Source organism: Mytilus galloprovincialis, chromosome 10 (assembly GCF_965363235.1).
Source record: "Mytilus galloprovincialis chromosome 10, xbMytGall1.hap1.1, whole genome shotgun sequence".
NCBI classification, from domain to species: domain Eukaryota; kingdom Metazoa; phylum Mollusca; class Bivalvia; order Mytilida; family Mytilidae; genus Mytilus; species Mytilus galloprovincialis.
In genome coordinates this window covers 75,069,724-75,091,258 of record NC_134847.1, presented here as the reverse complement: position 1 = coordinate 75,091,258, position 21,535 = coordinate 75,069,724, and the positions used below count along the sequence as shown (strand labels likewise).

At 30.6% G+C, this 21,535-nt stretch overlaps 1 protein-coding gene across 8 annotated transcripts in view; it reads left to right on the top strand.

Annotated features, from left to right (window-relative positions):
• LOC143048385 (androglobin-like) overlaps nucleotides 1–21,535 on the top strand; it is an 87,235-nt gene that overhangs the window by 27,035 nt on the left and 38,665 nt on the right. The window contains exons 1-10 of one of the 8 annotated variants that reach the window (XM_076222055.1): nucleotides 763–1,252; nucleotides 10,484–10,586; nucleotides 10,866–10,907; nucleotides 13,836–13,943; nucleotides 15,392–15,469; nucleotides 16,080–16,295; nucleotides 17,119–17,258; nucleotides 19,016–19,105; nucleotides 20,747–20,890; nucleotides 21,210–21,230. In XM_076222055.1, the coding sequence (XP_076078170.1) occupies nucleotides 891–1,252; nucleotides 10,484–10,586; nucleotides 10,866–10,907; nucleotides 13,836–13,943; nucleotides 15,392–15,469; nucleotides 16,080–16,295; nucleotides 17,119–17,258; nucleotides 19,016–19,105; nucleotides 20,747–20,890; nucleotides 21,210–21,230 (1,304 nt within the window). In that variant the 5' untranslated portion in view covers nucleotides 763–890. Of the gene's footprint in view, nucleotides 1–762; nucleotides 1,253–10,483; nucleotides 10,587–10,865; nucleotides 10,908–13,835; nucleotides 13,944–15,391; nucleotides 15,470–16,079; nucleotides 16,296–17,118; nucleotides 17,259–19,015; nucleotides 19,106–20,746; nucleotides 20,891–21,209; nucleotides 21,231–21,535 lie in introns of those variants that run through there. The other 7 variants (XM_076222052.1, XM_076222058.1, XM_076222059.1 and 4 more) reach the window with 7 other exon arrangements.

Below are 21,535 nucleotides of genomic sequence, written 5' to 3'. Positions count from 1 at the left end.
CAAATCTACATTTTCACGAAAACTTTACGGTTCTGTTTGCCTCCTACCTTTTGCAAGTGTTTTCAGTTTATCTGTTTTGACTGGGGGCGAAAAGGAAACAGAAAAAAAATACTTGATAGTTGATAGTTGATGTCATCGAATTTTAAAAGCACAGCAATAAAGTTGCTAAGACGATTAAATATTTAAACATTTATAATTACGAACCAGCCTGTATAACATCTAGATGCAGTGTTCCGAAGGACTGTTTTTGTGTTAATATTGACTTAACATTTACGTATGGAGTAAGCAATAGTAACAGTCCGAAACAAAACGTAGTGGATTTGATTATAAACTGTTGGCACTCATGTCATATCTCCTCGTGTTTATATATAAATGCACAAAACTATTAGATTACATATCCAGTGGGTTCATATGTTTTATTGAAGTGTTGTGAATCACGGGAACCGATTCCAGTGAATAATTATTTCAGTGCTTGTAGAATGACAACTCTGGTTATGTCAGTGCTTGTAGAAGGATAACTCTGGATATTTAATTGCTCGTAGAAAGACAACTCTGGACAATTAAGCTGCTTGTAGACGGATAACTGGATATTTCAGTGCTTGTAGAAGGATAACTGGATATTTTAGTGCTTGTAGAAGGATAAATCTGAATATTTAAGTGCTTTTAGAAGGAAAACACTTGATATTTTAGTGCTTGCTAAAGGATATTTCTGAATATTTCATATTCAATGTGTTACGAAAGGATTACAATACTGACACATAATTAATTCAACACTATAATTGTTCTGTGTGACTGCGAACGATGATGCTTCGTCGACTGTAAATCGTTATTCACTTGGAATTTGTACTCTTATATGTCATTCTAAAAGGTTAAAGAAATCAGTTTAAAAAATGAGTCGCCGTAGTTCAGTGACTCCGTCTGCAGCTAAGAGGCATTCTGATCCAAGAGTCGGTAAGCGAGTTTCTTTGAGAGATAATACATTATCAGTGCCTTCTTCCTATCGCCAGTCTTTGGGAGATATACGTGACGGGGATACATATTATAAAACAGTACACAGTTACCCATCTGTTTCTGATGTACAAGATATAACTGTATCCATCGCTAGATTGGGAATGCACAGACAAGGATCGGCGGCTCCAGATTCCAGGCGGGGATCAATGTTAAGTGAGAGTAGAGCCATATCCCCTATGCCTGGTGCAGGTTCTCCTATGCAAGGATTCGAATCGCCTATGCCTGAGTACATAATGTCGAGGTAAATTTAAAAACAAAAGCTCACTGATATGTGTGTCCTTCGAAATAAGTAAAAGTCCCTATTTGGATGTTTCTGTTTTAAAAAGATGATATGACTTCAACTGTTGGACTTATGTTGTTCCTCTATGTTTCTAGCTTCAGCTGAAGCGTAATATGTGAAGTACTTTCCCTCAAACTTACCATCTAGCACATCATCAAGAAAATTGAAGTTATTTTTATACTATCAATTACAATAGTGTTGTTTGTGGTTTTCCAAAGAAGAGTAAGGAGGCTCTTATGAGCCATATAATTGTTAATACAGACCGTGAACTATGCTGTTATGTCCTTTTGTTAGCCCATACCGACTATAACTGAATTATGTATATTTTTGTTTACCATTACTGCAATCTACTTTAAGTATACAGAATTATTAACTTTGAATTGAACTTCATTATTGACAATTCCCCACTGACGAGTATGTTGCCCTATGATTTGGACTAGGATGGATGGTCAAACACATGCAGTCTGACTTGAAATTAACTATTAATATTTTATTTTACAAACTTGAATTGACGGACATATAACATTTTTGTATTGACAGTTTGTATATATATACAATCAAGGACGTATATATGTTAGTTATACGTCCTTGATATAATATACCTTTGGAAAAGTATTTCCGCTTTGACCGATACCGTGGCCTTGTCAATAAACTTGTAAGTTTCATTTTGTTTTTATCTCATTGACGAGCTTCGCTGATTGGGATAATTTAAAAAAAAATAAATAAATGCGACTCAGTTAAATTTGATCATCTTTGTTAATTTGACTTTTGAATCATGTTTAATTTGCAACATAAAAGCCATTCAACTGTTGCCAATTAAAGTCAGAGTTGGATGAAATTCAAACATGCGCGTTTAGTTTTTGTGATAAGCAAATTGACAATATTCATTGAAATCACATTTCGGCAACTTTGATAAGCTCGTGAATGTTTTGCAATCTATTTAAACAAAAAAAGGGGGGCGCTATGAGATTATTTGATCAACCATATGATTATATTAATCTTCTGTTAAACGGAGACCAAATTTTCACACTGTTATTCGATTTTAAAGACCAAACACATAAGCTTTAAGACGATTATTGAAATTTAGAATTTAAATACGACTAAAAAAACAACAAATGAATAATGAGATCTCCCTAAAAAGTGCGCCACCTGCTTGGTTGTTTACATCCGGTAAACCTACATGACAACGTACCAGGGGGTTATAATCTTTATTTAACGCACCTATTCAAGACACAAATGACAATTAATCAATTGTAATGGCTTCCAAAGGTGCTAAGAAAGGTGCATCAACTAATCGAGTCAGTTCTGCAACCCCTAGAGAGTAAGTCATGTGTTTCACAAGTAACAAAAGTGTCATTGGATACAAAATGGCTGCATAATCCCCCCTTTTACAATAAAAACCGACTCATATCAGTACAGTATACAAATATAGTTCGAATTAGCGCATTTTGTTCAACAATGCCGTTTAAATGTCTGTTTCTTCTTAACAAAACACTACTTGCCACATCAACCTTCAATGCCTTTGGTGTCATTTGGTCTTCATTTGTTGTATAGTCCGATAGTAGGGGACCCTGTACAGTACAGGGTTCCATATTATCTGACTATACAACAAAGAGTACATCTAAACTATTACAATGGGGAAACAGTTTAAATATAGGGTTAGGCTTAAGTTTTGTTTAGGAGCTATGGGATAACAGTAATTAAAGCGAATGTAGGACAGAAAGTCACAGGACAAAAAGTCACAGACAAAAAGTCACGGACAAAAAGTTACAGGACAAAAAGTCACAATTCATTTTTTCTGATTATTTTCTTTGAATAAAAAATGCTTATTTTTACAAAAATATTTTTGTGTTTTTCTTGATGTATTGTATATTAACCAACTTTGTAAGCAAAATTTATCAAAAAAATATCAAAGATGATCAAATAATTGTTAAGAAAACAAAATGTCAAAGTAGATTGGCACTCAAATGGCTTCATGGTGCCAAGAAATATGTCCTTTGCATGATTAAAATAAAATAAATCTTCATTTTTCAAGTAGAATGATAAATTCCATTAACTTTAATATGAATATATGTATTAAAAAGTAAATATTTTCAAGATATTTCTCTTATATATTCCAAAAATTGTCAAAAAATTATTTGTGACTTTTTGTCCTGTGACTTTTTGTCCTATCAAATTTGTGACTTTATGTCCTGTGACTTTTTGTCCTGTGACTTTCTGTCCGTTTACCATTAAAGCTATGGGTTAAGATTGAGTATAGTCTTTAGATCTACTAGTCCAAATAATAATGTCGTCTTGAAAGGCTATTTTTTGCTCCACCTACCATAGTAGAGGGGCATTATGTTTTCTGGTCTGTGCGTCTGTTTGTTCGTCTGTTAGTCCCGCTTCAAGTAAAATTTTTTGGTCAAGGTAGTTTTTGATGAAGTTTAAGTCCAATCAACTTGAAACTTAGTAGATCTTAGTACTCATGTTCCTTATGATATGATGTTTCTAATTTTGCATTAAAATTAGAGTTTTACACCAATTTCACGGTCTACGAGACATAGAAAATGATAGTGTGAGTGGGGCATCCGTGTACTTAAGACAAATTCTTGTTTTTTCTGTGATACTTAGGTTCCACAGATAAAAATTAAAAGGAAAAGCCTTTCAAGACGTCAAAAATATGTTCAATGTAGACTAGTCTATACCCCTACATCATGTACATGCAGGATGTACAATTTATTTTTGAAATAATAAGTTGCACAAAGTAATTGTTACAGTCGGGCGGGCGGACTAGCTGAGGACCAAGGTCAAATTTTATGCATGTACAATGATATGCAAGATATACATGTAAGTAAGTAGATTCAAATCCTCCATACTATGAAAATCAATGCAAATTTCAGAATATTATATTATAAGTGTTTTGTGATTCCACAACTGTCTCATTTATTGAAAGAAATATGTCTCAAATGATGTGTACTTTATTTATAAAGTCTCTTTTTATAAGGACTTTTAGTCAGTATTGCATCATACAAGTATCAAGATTTTCCTGAACTGTGAATGTATTCAATCAGGAAATGATTTCTTGTTTTTGGTTAAATTCTTGTTTATTTTTTTGTACTTGAAGAGAAAGTTGTGTATTGAATCACTATTAGCCATGTTAGTGGTTTGTTCAAATAACAAAAGAGAACATTTAAAAAAAAAGTAAATGTGTCAAGGAATAGAAGTTACTTCATAATATTAGTTCCAAAAGGAAAATATATTCTGGAATATTATTTCCATAGGATTTTTTTTACAGTATATGTTCCTAACGGAATAAATGGTATAGAATATTTGTTCCAACAGGAATAGATAAGATATTATGACCATGATGACAATAATGACAATGTTAATAACAAAGTTTCCATAGGAACTTCTCTTAGGTGGAACAAATATATACGTTGACAAATGTACATGATATTTAAATAAGTCAAACTATGTCTTACACAGTCTGCACAGAGTCTGATAGGCAATAGTCCAATGCCCCAGACTTAAAAAATGGACTAGTAAAGTTTTATTGGGACTAGTAAATTTTGCCAAAAAATTTGTTTGGATCAATAAGAAAAATTTCAGAATATTACTCTTCAGACTAGTAATTGGATTTTTTTGGTGCAGACTGCTTACATCAGTCCATTACTGTCTTATTAAAATTCTTACTTACATGTATATCAGGTATAACAGCTTCAAGTACATGTAGTTCAAGAACCTTTATTCTGTTGATTATATCCAATTAGTTATTAGTTAAATAAGCTTTTAAACATGTTAAACAAGCAAAATCTCCATATTACCATGATTACTAATTTACTGTTACATTTCATGACAAAAAGACATTATACTTTGAGTTTAAACTTAAAGAGATGAACACTGAAATTTAATTTCAAAAGTACCAGGTATTAAACTACAATCTTTAAAAGACTTGAATATATTGTTAATTATATTGACGTCAATAGAAAATAACTTCATAATAATTTTTTCAGAAAATAATTATAGTATCGGAATATAAACTTCAGAAGATAACAATTTTAGTTTATAATAAAATGCCTGCTCCAAGCGTGAGTAGCAGAGCTAGCTCTATCACTTATGGGAGCTCTTCAGTTACGTTAGACAAGAGAACTCCAAGATCTAGTGGTCCTAATGCCAGGTAAAATTTGTCAGACTTTTCCTGGATTTTAGGCACAGAATTTAGATTTTTGGGTTTATACTTGTGGGGTGCACTTCACTGGTTTTTGGAATACAAATATTATACAATTATTAATATGAATTATGGATTTTCCTCCATTGAATGTTTACTGTGATGGAGGTAAGACAACAGTTGCACTTGATATTTGGTAAGTCTAGAATTTGCATGAAAATGTATTACACATTTATATTCAGAGACCACTATTGAAAAGAATCCATTGGTGGCCTTTGCCTGTTTTCTGCTCTTTGGTCAGGTTGTTCTGCTTTGTCTCTTTGACACAGTTCCCATTTCCATTCTCAAATTCTCTTGTGTCCATTGAACTTTAAATGTTGAAGTAAAAAAAGTTTTATCTGTGAAAAGTCACAGTCTAGGTGCATTGATTGTCGTCCTTGATTGTCCATGGGTCCAAAATTCAAATAAGTTACCCAATACTTACGTCTTAACACTGACGTATATTAAACAAAATGCTCTTTTGATTATTTAATAGTAATATACATTTTTAACTGTAGACATAAAATGAAATAATGGACATACATTTACATGGTATAGTACAGAAATGTCTGTCAGTCCCTTCTGCATGAGAAAATGTCTGTACAAAGTCAGGAATATGACAGTTGTTATCCATACGTTTATGATGTGTTCTGAGCTTTTGATTTTTTCCCATTTGATTACAGAATCTCCATTTTGAATTTTCCTCTAAGTTTGGAATTTTTGTAATATAAACTTGTATTTAGTTTTTTAGAGAATAAAGTATCTATCTATCTATCTATACAGTTTCTGACAGGGATAAGAGTTTGCTTTAAACTACATTCAAATCATAAGCCTTAATTTAAAGACTTTCTGCATTAATAATTTTACTGTAATTAGGTCTTTCCACCTTTCCGTGGAAAGACCTATTGATTTTGTTCTGATTATTAGGTCTTTCCACTTTTCCGTGGAAAGACCTATTGATTTTGTTCTGATTATTATTATTTTTCTTCTTCCGCCTAAATTTTTTTCTTGCGTAGTTTTATTGTTTCATAAGATGTCGCTTAGATATTTGCAATATGATATTGTATAGTTTATACGCTTCAAAAATTTACAACCGCGTAACAAAATACGTTGTAAGAGTTATCTCCCCAAACACTGTTTTTCTTGTGGCCACTACTCCTTCGCAACCGTAAAAGATTACGACAAATTTATTTTACCAAATTGCTCGTTACATCATCAGGATTAGGATATTCATTTGGACCGAAGCTTTACGGAGACTCCATATGAGAGTTATTCCCCCTTTTCCATTTGAGTTAAGTGATATGCATTTGTAAATGGTAAACCATAATTGATAGAGACCTAGGGTATTTTGCTTTGAGATCCTTGGTCCAAAAAAAATGAAAATGAGGTCAAGGTCATATTCTAAATTTTGATTTTGGCTTGTTTTCACTTATTTTTAAAACCTTATAAGATTACGACAAATTATTTTTACTAAATTGTTAGTTGCGACATGTCCTAACACTTGAATTTTGATTGTGAGGGTACGTTGACCGTAAATTGGAGTTTTCTCCCTTTTTATATTTAGAATAATGTGTAAAGTGATATAACTCATTAACTATACATATTACAGACCTAGGGTCTTTTGATTTGAGGTCCTTGGTTTATGACCTTGAAATTGAGGTCAAGGTCATAGTCAAATTGGACAGTCTAGATTATGACCTTTGCTTTAAATTCATATTTAAAAATTATAAAGCCATCGGAACTGAAATTTAAACTGAATTTCAATGTTTTCATATCGAAATATATTGTAAGTGGTGGAAAGACCTTCAATTGTTCTCTGAACAATTGGTTTTTAATTTAATTTTTTTTTTTTTTTCTTCCGCCTAATTTTTTTTCTTGCGTAGTATTGTTGTTTCATAAGATGTCGCTTAGATATTTGGAATATGATATCGTATAGTTTATACGCTTTAAAAATTTACAACCGCGTAACTAAATACTTCACGTTGTAAGAGTTATCTCCCCAAACACTGTTTTTCTTGTGGTCACTACTCCTTCGCAACCGTAAAAGATTACAACAAATTTATTTTACCAAATTGCTCGTTACATCTTCAGAATTAGGCAATTCATTTGGACCGAAGCTTTCCAGAGACTCCATATGAGAGTTATTTCCCCTTATATGCAAATGATATAAGTAATATGCATTTCTAACTGGTAAACCATAAGTGATAGAGACCTAGGGTCTTCAGATTTGAGGTCCTTGGTCCTAAAAAATGAAAATGAGGTCAAGGTCAAAGGTCAAGGTCATGTTCTAAATTTTGATTTTTGCTTATTTTCACTGATTTTCAAATACCGTATGACATATCGACAAATAATTTTTCATAAATTGTTAGTTGCAACATGTCCTAACTTGTATATTTTGGTTGAAAGGGTGCACAGAAAATAAATGAGAGTTTTTGCCCATCTTACATTTAGAATTACGCGTAAAGTGATATTACTCTTTAACCAAACATATTAAAGACCTAGGGTCTTTTGATTTAAGGTCCTTGGTTTGTGACCTTGAAATTGAGGTCAAGGTCATAGGTTAACAGGACGTTCTAGATTTTGACCTTTGCTTTAAATTGATATTAATACATCATAAAGCCATAGGAACTAACATTTTAAACTGATTTTTCATATTTCAATATCAAAATACATCTTTACTAGTGGAAAGACCTTCAATTGTTCTCTGAACAATTGGTTTTTAATTATGATTGGTTTTATACAAATACATTAATGAAACCCTTTGGTATCCTTTGATCTTCTTTAATCTGCAGTCTATATTTAACTTTATCTTCATTAATATTACCTGTAATTTTCAGGTAAAATATTGATTATTATGGGTCTTTGTAAATTATCTTGCTATTAATGATGTTATCAAAATTTACAAATATTGATTGGATTCTGAATATTGTACTAATGGGAATATAGGGCAGGTAATTGTCTACACCTACATGTACAGAATATTGTACTAATGGGAATATAGGGCAGGTAATTGTCTACACCTACATGTACATGTATGTAAGATCTATATATTAGAGAAGTTGGTGAAAGAATCTAGATGTACTCAGCAGTAGACTTATCAGCCATTTCAGAATGTTTAGAACTATGAAAAATTAGTAGTTAGTGCACCAAATAAGAACAATATCACATTAAATTAGTGTATTTTCTTAGTTAATGATGTTGGCGCATGACATCCTACATTCTTTTTCTACTTGACTGAGAAAAACCCATCTAAAATTATCACACGGAAAGATCCACTAGAAATTTTTGAAAAAAGCCTTAACTAGTTTATACCAAGGATTTGTATAGTTAGACTATACAAATCCTTGTTTATACCTATTGTTTAAGACATTTACAAAGAAAAACTGATAGAAGATTATAACTGACAGGTATACATTTGTATCTAGAGAGGTACAGGAACAGACAACTAACATTTTCCAGCAAAGATATAGGGCCCAGCCACAATCCGTCCCCCTTGCTGCTAACACAATGTTATAATTTAAAAACATTCTGGTCAGTGGCACTGTGAATGGAAATTTAACACTTTGATATCATACCCCTAATTCATTGAAATTGGAAAAAAAGATTAAGTTGTTTGACTTTAAATAGTGAGTGACTATGGGTGGGAACAATTTGCTTACTTTTCAAGGTTGAGATTTTTGAGATTCTGAAGAATAAGTCAGTAATCCTTCAGTTTACAATTGCATTGTATGACTGAGTAAATTCCACTAGACTTTGTCTCAGTTGATTTATATGATTGCACTTACATGGTGGCACAATCAGGGGTTTGGGACCTCAGTGACTGAGAATTCTAATAAGCAAATGTCCGATGGAGTGTCACATTATTATTGAAATGATAAAGAAAAACTTTATAATTTGGATTGAAATATGTTCTTATTATAAATTCATTCCACTATGATATGGTTTTTTGGTAATTATATATATATAAATGTTACAAAAAATGGATGAAAAAGTTATATCAGGCAGATTTCTGTAAAAACTAGAAAAAAAATATTATTCATTTATACAAATCTATAATTATCAATTTGTATAATGTGCTGCTTTCTACATATAAAGCCAGACTTTCTTTTTATTGTGGAGGAATCTAGAACAAAGCTTATGATTTGACCATATGGTAAGGGTAAATATTATCTCCTTACACAGTAATTATGATCAAGTTGTCTAGTTGATTCTTTGTTATACTCTATTGATTTTCTACCTGTTGTATTTAATAGATGGTAAAATTAATTTTATATCGATCATCAGGTTTTACCTGCAAATTTCTTTGTGTTTCCGTTAATTTTACGACAAAGTAGAAACATCATAAAATGGGTTAGGAGGATATAAATTTACGCTTCAGCTGTCAGGTAGTGTGTTTAAATCTTTCCTTTCAGGATGTATTTTTATTTTAAATTTATAGTTTAGTTTCTAAATGAAAAAATGAACTAATTGAAAATGTAATGCGATACAATAAAGTTAATTCAATTTGAAAAAAGTAAGTTTTTATGTATGTTTTTATGATGATTTGGATTTGATATATTACACTGGTATATTCATGATATTGTTTGTTGATCATTGCCAAAATTTATTTTTTGAGAAAGTGTGAATTTTATTAAATAATGCACTTATGTATTCAAAATAAAAAGACTTATTATGGACTATAGAGGAAAAGAAAATATTTTTGATTTATTTTGGGCCTAACTGTTAGAAAAACACAAATAGGCAAAGCACAAATTTGTTAATGAAAGATATAACAATTTACATACTGTTAGACAAGTCATATTTAAAAGTAACAATGGACACATTAAATTCTTCAAATAATGTTAGTCTAAGAACAACCAATACTTTGATGCAGGCTAAGAATTGTTGATGGCATAAGTATGTTTTTTTCAGTTATCAAGTAACTGATGAGCTAAAAGATTGCTGATAGACTTTCCGTAAACAATATACTTATTAAAGTGACATTTGATATTTTTTTATTTTAGAGCTGCCTCGATAGCTGCCAGTGCAGGGGGAACTAATTCAACTCGACCACAAGTTAAAATATGGCCAGAATGGACAGAATCTGAACTTGCAGCGGAAAAATGGGTAAGGCTAATGGCTAGAGGGCCCAATTTAAGGGGCACTGTTGTTAAGGGTATTTCATTTTATAATAATTGATTTATTTTAACAAAATATGAAATTGATATAAAATTTTATTACTTGATATACCTTTTTATCTGTCCACATTTGAATCTTACCATCTTGTAAATTTCGTCTTTGCTAGCCAAGGGTTTAATACAATGGATTGCAAACCTTGACCAGCAAAGATTGTAAATTTGGTAGAAACCATGCTCACATAAGCACTCTTAGAGATTTAATTTGTAGGATGGCAAAGGAGGAAAAACAGAAAAAGGGAAGTCACCAGTGGTATGTTACATCCTGTTAGATAGTTATCTCCCTTCTATTATCCTTTGCACCCTCTCCTTATACCTTTTATTTTATATGTTTTAATACAACAGAACAGAGTGACAAAAGTAGATATTGAAATGTTTAAAGCAAGTTCTTTTGAACACCGGTATATAATTTATATTATGGTTATTTTTTTTGGTATATCATTTATTTTGTGTTGAAAAATATGTTTTGATGGAAAAAATGGAGAAAAGACTTGGTATTTTTAAGTTCCTTTTTTTTAAGAGTGAAAACTATTTTTTTTATGTTTTGCTGATCAAAATTATGTTAGTTGTATACATATCATCAAATAATGATTAATCGGCTCTGTTCTGTTGTTTTTTGAAATGATCAACTTTGATATTGATATAACTATGCATATTTATATCTTGTTATTATTGATAGCTTATTTCTTTTTTTTGCACTGCATTGCAAAGGATTGTTTTGCAACTTTACACTACAATAGTGATTTAGTTTATTGTGGCTAGCTTGAATAAAGATTTAGATAAAGACTATGATTTGCAGGCTCTACCACTCAGGATACTTAAGTGTATTCTAGCAAACTTTTGAAACCTATAGCTTAAAAAACTTTTCTTAGGTAATAAACAAGATGCATAACCCTGAGAAAAACGTACTTATGCTAAAATAGAAAGAGAGGTTTTATTTGCCCTTCAAATTGAAATAAATTGCCAAAAAATATTAAGATTCATTAAAAAAAAATCACTTATAATTTGAAAAGCAGGAACTTCACAAATATGCATGCATACATGTAAAGACAGTAACTGTTTATTTTAACCAAAAATGTAAATGAAATGAAACAAGTTCATTAAAGGAAGATTTTTTTTTTATAAATTCATGAAGTTTGTCATAAATTAAGAAAGCTAGCTAGCCAGCCACATATATGACCATTAGTGGCCATTGATAAAATGATGACAAACTTTTGTATTTTTTCCTTTTTATTTCAAATGTTTTGACAATGCTATGAGATTCAATAAAGTTACTTATTGAGTATTCTATTCTGACAAATAAATTTCATGTTTTCATGAAAATAGTTTTAATAGTTTTATTTATTACATTTAGTATCTTTCAAGCTAAATCTAAGAGCCAAACATGGGCCTTATTTTCCCTCCCACTTTTCTGCAGTTGATTATGTAGAAAGAAACAGTCATGCTTTAAAACCTCAAAGATTCCAGTAGTAGTACCAGTACATTATAAAATGATAGAATTAGAGCAAGGCCTGTAGCTTAGTATACTTTGCAGGTCTGAATGACCCTGGATAGTTAAGCCACAATAAAGACGTTTATTGGAATGCAGGGTTCATATTTTATCTGGATACTTATAAAGTACTATGTTATTTTGATACTAACATGTTCTTCCACTTTTATAACAGCTTGGGACAGTAAGTATAACGTTCACTAATAAGAAGGCTTTTCTGTGTTCTGTTCAATCGTTAATATACTGATGTTGTGATATATATAAGATCTATGTCTGAATATATACACCCATGGACAAATATGTATGTACATGTAATGCTCAAACCTCAAGCTCAAACAAATAAGCTTCTAAACTTGCTTTCAAATGCTGAATTCATGTTGCTGTATTTACATCCTTGAATTATTGCTATTTTATAATATGAAATGATCTGTTTCATAATTATATAATAATATGATGGATTTTATTAAATGGTCAATGTAATATTTATCATGTTTTACGTAATAACATTATAAAAAGCCCAACTTTAAAGACTTGTGTGACTTATAACCATGCTATATTAATTGATTTTATTCTTTTGTCAATTTTGATATTTTTGTAAGAGTTAATTGTGTGAGAGTGTTTTTAGAAAAGAAAGAGAAAGTAATGAAAAAAATAATGCCTTAAATTCTTTTTATTTTAACCTTGCTGCATGCTGTTTTGTTCAGTAACTATTTATCAAGACATCAGTTTTATTACTAGTGTGTATATAGATATAGGAAGATGTGGTGTGAGTGCCAATGAGACAACTCTCCATCCAAATAACAATTTAAAAAAAGTAAACCATTATAGGTCAATGTACGGCCTTCAACACAGAGCCTTGGCTCACATCGAAAAACAAGCTAATAAACGGCCCCAAAATTACTAGTGTTAAACCATTCAAACGGGAAAACCAAGGGTTTAGTATAGTTTATTTTTTAAAATGCAAGCAACATTTAGAAATGCATTTATGATTTTCCACTCACTGTAAGCACACTATTTTTGTGACAATTTTCACAAAAAAATTTATTAGTTAAAACACTTGTAAGTTATGAACAATTTAGTCTAACTTAAGATCGAATTTAATCAGGATTTTTGGTAAAATGATCACAGAACTTAATAGTTTTTAAATAAGATAGCATTTTAAAGATCAATTGCATAAAGCTTTATATTTCACTCTGCTGCTGCTGGTAGTATTCACAATTAGTCTAATCATAAAGAACAATTCATGTTTATAAGGTAACATTAAATATCTATAATTGTAGATATATTCTATTTCAGCTTAGAATAAATAAATTAAGAATAATGTATAAATCCTTATGATCAGCCATTCAGAGGCTTGGGGGATTTTTAACCGGAAGAGTAGATATATGATTAGATTGGAATATTTAATAAAGCATTCAATTATCAAGTTGGTGATAAATAAAGAAATCCTATTTATTTCGAAAAGATTTTGTGATGATAATTATTCCTTTCCAGTTTGAATCCCAAAGCTGAGTACACATTCTGATTGATTTAATGTAGACAAGCAATAGTTTATGTAAGTCTCACCACATAATGTATAGGAACCAATATTAACAATGTTAATATGAACCAATTTGTATTGTATGTTTTTGGATATATTCATACCTTTTTTTGAAAGATCTTGAATTTGACATCATGATATTTTATTTGTAGGCATCTCAACTTTTCGATGATCCTGAAGGAAAAATTGATATGCCATCTTCATTAAAGGTCGCTAAATGGGTTAGAGGTGTTGATTTCATGGCAGAAAAGGTAGACTCGGTAAACTGACTTAAATGTATATATTGTAGCATATTATATTCCTCTCTTCAATGATACCGTTTTAGTTTTCATGAATTTTAAAACAGAGTATGCATTCTCAGTCCTGACTCCTGACATATTTACAATAATCGTACACAGGTAAACTCATGCACTTTGAGAAAAAAAACTTTACATCATATTATGAAATCTGATTAGAATTTCTTATTTTGTAAATATATACTTTTAAAAGACAGTTTAATATCATTTGTTATTATTCTCAAATCAGTCCAATATTGATGTATAATATGATATATCAATCACACAAAGCATGTTGAATTTGCTGCTCTATGTTTGATGATGACTAATTAGCTCAATAAAATGAGACCTAGAGCTCTATAACTGACAATTAGCTCAATAAAATGAGACCTAGAGCTCTATAACTGACAATTAGCTCAATAAAATGAGACCTAGAGCTCTATAACTGAACCTCAATAAAATGAGACCTAGAGCTCTATAACTGACATTTTAAAAGACTTAATGTTGGTTATAAAGCAATCTTGATAGATAATATGAATTTTGCATTTATTTTACGAGTTCTTGTTTAAAGGTCATAATTTTCTAAAGTGCTGCTTCTCTCTATGGACTTAAAACTGCTGTTAGCTAAGACATTTGAAAGTCATATCGTAAAATCATAATCTAAGCTACTTTGTCAGATTACAAAAAAACAAACTATCTAACAATAATTGCACAAGTCATAAGTTCCTTAAGGATAGTATAGTGAATGTTATAACTGTAAAAGTCATGTATGGGTAATGAAAGGATTATCTAACTCTATTGAAATCTTTTTGATGGTACATACAGTATTATCTTTTTGATGGTACATACAGTATTATCTTTTTGATGGTACATACAGTATTATCTTTTCTGTTGCCCTTAAACTCATAAAAGTACATGTAGCCTCATAAAAAATACTTATACATAATTTTTCAAACAGACTTAGAGATTTCTTCCGCAGTGCAGCTAATAACACTGAATCTCTTGATCAACACAATACATACTGTGTGGGGACCTTGTTGGCCAAGTGGTCTAGGTAGTTACTACTGTAATCACTACCCAGTCAACAATGAGGTTGTGGGTTCGAACCCTGCTCGTGTGGGGACACTCGACCCTAATCTCAATTGACTAGGATTGTCAGTTTTCCTATAGAAGGTCAGTGGTTTTCTCCGGCACTCAAGCTTTCTTCACCAATGAAAACTGACCGCCATGATATAGCCTAAATGGGGTGCTTAAAAGTTGTGTTAAAACACCAAAAGTAAAATCAGATCAATACATACTGTGATATTTTCTAAAAAAAAACCATGATTATTTGATTGCAAAACACATACATATATTTGAACTAACTTTTACAACTATGTTTCATATCATTATATATATTTAGTATTTAACATCATTTCATTGTAATTTTGTAGACCCCAGTAGTGGTAGACCCAGATGGAATGGCCTCCTTTGATCTTATAAAGGCAAATGAACATATACATGAAAGTGAGGTAAAGTATTATTGATGCTTTTGTTGCAATAAGATATATGTTATGATTGCCAATGAGACAACTTACCACCAGAGACCAAATGAGTAAACAACTTTAGGTCACTATATGGCCTTCAAAATATCATCACAATGTTTCAAACTGTTTTTTTTGTATCTCATATGAAATGACGAAACCCATAATAAATTCAGGACTGTACCATACATATACCATCAAACGTTTAAGGTATTAATGTTCCATCCCTCAGTAAATTTCTCTATTAAATTCTCTTATTTTTGAAATTGCATAATTTTACACTATAGTGAATGGTAAACATCAGCAAACATGAATCATCGCAAACATACTAAGTAGAATCTTTCCTTAGGGCTATTCCAGAAAAAAATGTATGGGGGGGGTTGGAAGGCACATTATATTAATAATACATGGGTGATGGGTATCAGAGTAACTTTTCACACTTTAATGCACTATAATTCTCAATTACAATTGTCTGGGTGGCGGGTGCTGACAAAAACTGCCTTCCAACCCCCCCATACATTTTTTTCTGGAATAGCCCTTATAGTAAACATCAAAACAGTTCCGAAATCATATTAATAGACATTGTTTTTCATTTCAGTTGATGAGATATATCATTAGTCAAGTATCAGCTTTGTGGGAGATGAGTCTCACTCAAAACCCTCCAACAGAATCTGTGGACCCTGCTATTCCTGTGGAGGCCCTGGCCCACACATGGAGACCATGGGAACATATTTATACCAGTAAACCACAGAAAGGTCCACATGTACCACAATACAGTGCCTATGGAAAATATGTTGTCAAGTTATATTGGATGGTTAGTATATTACCAGATAAGTCAAATGTTGTTTTTTAACTGTAAATGTATTACAAATTATAAAAAGATAAACTTATCCATGTTTTTTTCAAATGAGAGGGTGTCACTAAGGTACAATCTCTTCGAAGGGCAACAGCACTGAGATGAGATGTAGTTGAGAACATCCTTGAGTTTGAAAAACCATCTATAATCTGTTTAACACTGTTTTTATAGGCAAAGTCATTGTGATAGGCTGATGAGGTCATACAACTCAACTCATCTGTAAAAACCCATATCACTTGAGTAGTGTGATCTGTAAAAGCCCATATCACTTGAGTTGTGTGATCTGTAAAACCCCATATCACTTGAGTTGTGAGATATGAAAAATTATTGAAAAAAAAGATCAAAGCAAAATTTGAGAAAATTGCATTAAATTTCTTTATTCTTTTCAGGTTTCAAAAGAGTTACTTGATCTGCATAGTTTTGAAGATAAAATTACAATCTGCATGTTCCAATGATGAAATATGAAATTACACTATTTATGGTTAATAATCTTTGCTGCTTTACTAGACAAAAAGAAAGAAATTGTCAATCATATATCATTGAAAAGTCGTTAGGTATAAACATAAAATAGAACACCTTTATTATCATTTTACCGTGAGTTAAGTTTGATAGTTTTTTCTGTTATTATGATATGTTTATTTCATCATTTGATTTGTATTTTCCCACAATATATGCAGTATCTAAATATTACAAATAATATTTCTTCTGATATAACAATATTATTAATATATTAAAAAGTTGATTTTTTTTCGTATGAATATTCCTTTTTGTATCATTTTAGGGATGTTGGAGAAAAATAACAGTTGATGACTCGCTTCCCTTAGATGAAAATGATCGTCTTCTTCTCCCAGCCACTACTATGAGTCATGAATTATGGCCGATGTTACTTACCAAAGCTTTGATTAAAATAGCTTCATTAGAGTATGTATCATGTGTATACTGGAAATAAAGTGTTGATCACTTTTTAATTTTTAACCAGATTTTTGTGCCAAAAATGTCGGTTATTGATTTAGGGATGTGTGGCGGTCAGGTGGCCGAGCGGGCGGCAACCAAATGTTGTCTGTGCATTGAATCATGAACCGTTCAACCTAAGCTTTTAAAATTTTAATATGTTGTTACTGACAACAAAATGAAGGTCAAGTTCAACCGTTCAGGAGTTATGGTTCTTGAAAGTTTGAAAAATGGCGTTTCCATTCATGTTGTTGCATTTACTCATGAACCATTCAACCTAAGCTTTTCAAATTTTAAAATGTTGGTACTGATGGCAAAATGGAGGTGAAATTTGATATGAACGATTTTTACTTTCACAGGTCATCAGTTATGGTTTTTGTAATATTGCCAGGACACAAATAAATGTTAATAAATCTGGTTTGCTGTCGTTGTGACAGCATCTTGTTATTGCATATATTGTGTAGTCATCTGTTCTTGATAGTAATTAGTTCTCCATAGCAATGTGCATGGATAAAATAGAAGTAGTTCACGAAATCACACATGTTTTCTAATGGTCGGCATTTCAAGGACGGAACAAAAACTCACTTAAAGCAAGCAATAATTTCACCATTTCAAGTTTTTAGACATGGTACAACAGTAAAAATAATATTTTCTGAATTTTAATCTATTTTTTCCTAATTCCCAAAACAACCTCAACTTCATCTCCTCAGTCCATAAATAGCACATTTTCAAATGTAAACAAAACTTAGCTCGAAAAGAAGGTTAAGTCCACATACGTAATACACAAATGTTAAATGTGGTGTGACGTCGCTATGGAAAAAATCTATGGAAAGCAGTTTAGGCCATATCTTATGAACTTTAAAATTTAATTCAATTCAATTATCAGAAAAGTATGCTTAAATATTGTTACTGCGACAGTAAAATATTAATAACAGCTGTGACAACATCTTATAAAATATAAAATTGGTTCAATAATTTAAATTCATTTAAATTTATATCAAAGATTAATATTCAAAGAATATTTTTGTCCTTGAGTGATAATTCCTAGTCTCTTAAAGATGCCTTAATTGATCGATAAGGCTAAAATTCACAAAAAAAAAATTTATTTCTAGAGACAAATGATACCTAATTGATACTTTTCCTCAATTTGCGTTATTTTAAATCTTCTATTAATATCAAACATGCTTACCATACTATACTTTTCACAACTATAGAGAACTGATGACGTATTGCACACAATGTCAAAATTGAGCACAATAACAGATGTTTTGATTTTTTTGATTTACGCTAGAGAAAATCGGACAGGATAATGGGAAATGGAAAAAAATATCTACTAAATTAGCAACATCAGCTTTAACCACATTTATTTGAAGAACTGGCCCTACGGAGTAGAAGTTTGTTACACTATCAAGAACTGATAAAGCTAGGATACAGATAGTACTTTCATATATAAGTGAAACACTCTTTATCCTATGAATATTTAAAGCTTTTTCATATGAGAAATGAGGAGAAAACTGAAAAAGTGCTTAGTAAATAAATGAAAAGAAAAAGTAATTCAGATAGCCATATATAGTAAAAAAAATACTATAAGAATTTTTCATTCCAGAAATCAGCCAATCATTCTATTGGACTGTGTAACTATTTTAATCGTTATTGTTTCCTATAAATATTATGGCATGATCTTGATTCTTTTTTTAGATTATACTTAATTTTATAACAAATTGTAGTTATGCTGGAGGTAGTAGCAGCAGTGAGTTTGGTGACTGCAGTATTGTACAGTGTTTAACAGGCTGGATCCCAGAGTCCATTCCATTACAGTATGTAAATTATCTCCCATAAATCATTGTCATGGTGATAGGTTGCCATCATTTTTATTATTTTAATGGTTATATTTCAGTATTTGATGTTTCTGATATATTTGTAATATTTATGTCACTGATATAAAACTGCACTTTCACTTCAGAAAACATAGTACATGTGTACTTAAAAGTTATTATCAAATTTGGTAAACTTGCTGGAAAGAAAAAATTATGTTGTCTGGTAATGAAATAGTTTTTTGAGGACCCTTGCCTCACAAACAAAAAACAACCCAAGAACAGAATATTTTTAAAGGAAAGCTATTTTTATTTGGAATTTGGTTTCAATTCATGTGAATATTGATTTGTATCATTGAAACATGAAGATTTGTTTTTATCTCTGGGTTGAGTTTAGAAAAGGCAACTCTGCAGACTTTTAAGTTCCTATTCACAGATTCTATTAAATTACAAAGTGGACCCCTGAACAGCATTTCTTCGAAAACCCTGTTTTTGCCTTTCTTTCTTCTTGAAGTGAAAAAAAGAACCTGAAATTTACAATTAATGTTAGAACACAAAAACAAAAGTACAGTGTACTATGGTTTCTGAAAAAAACTTTATTCTTAAAACTTTTTCACTTACTTTATTTTCAAGATATGATTACAAAACTTAATATTTGCCACAAAATTAATTGTCTGGTATAATTTATGCTTGAAATATAACCTGCAATATTATCATGTATAAATTGCTGATGAAATGCTGTGGCATAGAAAATTGTGTATTGTTTGTTCAAGCAGCTCGTTTATAGATCATCTAGTATCATTGGATGGATTTTTATTTGCTGTTGTTTTCAAATTTGAAATAATTTTCCTATGTTTGTAATCATGTCTGTCATCACTATAAATGTATATATAATCAGAAAATGCAGAAATTTTAATTTTCTCTGCCATCAATTTAAACCAACATATTTTAATTTGCATAAAATATATTCTATTATAGTATTCCGTTTTGATTTGCAATATTTATCCTAGTGGCTAAAATTTGTCAAAATTTAATTTTATTAATTGATAAATAATACAGTATATTGATCCTTGATTAAATGTGTAGTATAAAGGAAAATTTCCCATGTGAAAATTCAATATTATCCTTTACTTATGCCATTATGGATGTTTTTCAAAAATAATTTAAAAACAGATATTTTTGATATAATAAAAAAAGGTATTTACCTTTATATATTTTGTTTTTACTTCTTTTTTCATCAAATTTTTAATTGAAAGATCAATCTTTTATGATATAAATAAAAAAAAATGTTTTTTTGAAATAATTAATTGCCCAAGAATAAGAGACAATAAGTTACATTACTGTTTAGTTTTAGAATTGGTGTAAAGAAGGCACATCATATATATTTGCTAAATCCATGTTCATTGAAATTTACGCTTGCATATTTATAATCTCTATGGTTTAGCAGATTCATGTTTTAATGCAATATGTTTAGAGAATGCATAAGGATATAAATTTGTTGTTGAAATTGCAGAAAAGCATGAAATAACATGCCTACCTACAATGTATCAATTAAACATGTTACTAAAAATAAATTTTTTTAAAATCATATTAATCTCACAGTTGCACCTTTTTCACTCTGCACATGTTGCATGTATCATACAGGAGTTTTGTATCTTCTTCGAACAATGATCCATTTGTGCCCGCTAGCCAGGTGCTTGACAAATATTTCCAGCTAAGTTCGCAGGCTAAAGATGGGGAAACTCCTCGTAGGGTAAAGAGTGCAAGTGACGCTTCACAGGTTGTCAGGCAAGGATTCACATTTTTAACTGTGTTTTTACTTGTGTACAGTTTGTTGTGTGTTAAAACCTTTTTGTTAATGTTTAGTTACTGTAAATAAAATTTGTTTATTTGTCTTGTTTGAATTATGTTTGGTTTATGTTTTCATTTCTCTTGATTATTTTTGCTCAGTTTTAATTATGTCTTTGTTTTAAATTCATAAAGTAATTCAGTTTTTGATAGAAATTGAAAGTAATGTGAAATAAGTTTTCCTTTTTGTTGATTTTAGAAAAATATGATTAGTAGAAATCTCAGTTTTATATTTAAGTTTCTTTATTTACAATATTAGGTTTTTATTGGCACAAAAGAGGTATTTTGTTTTCTAGCATGTAATTTAATTAAACAATTAAAAAAGTAGAGTCTAGGGTGGTCACATTGAAAGTAGAAGCATGTACATTTATAGGCACATTTTAGGGTGTGCTGCAAGCCTGCATGTACCCACTGTTTGAATAGAGATTTTTGTTTTATTTGAAAATCACACAATGTTGTTTGTTTTTTTAGTAAATGTAGAGTTCCTTCCCTTAGTTTTATAAATATGAACATAAAATTTTGACAGGCGAATTTGAGAGGTTAAATAGATTTTTATGAATATTCATTTGTCAGATTCTGACATGA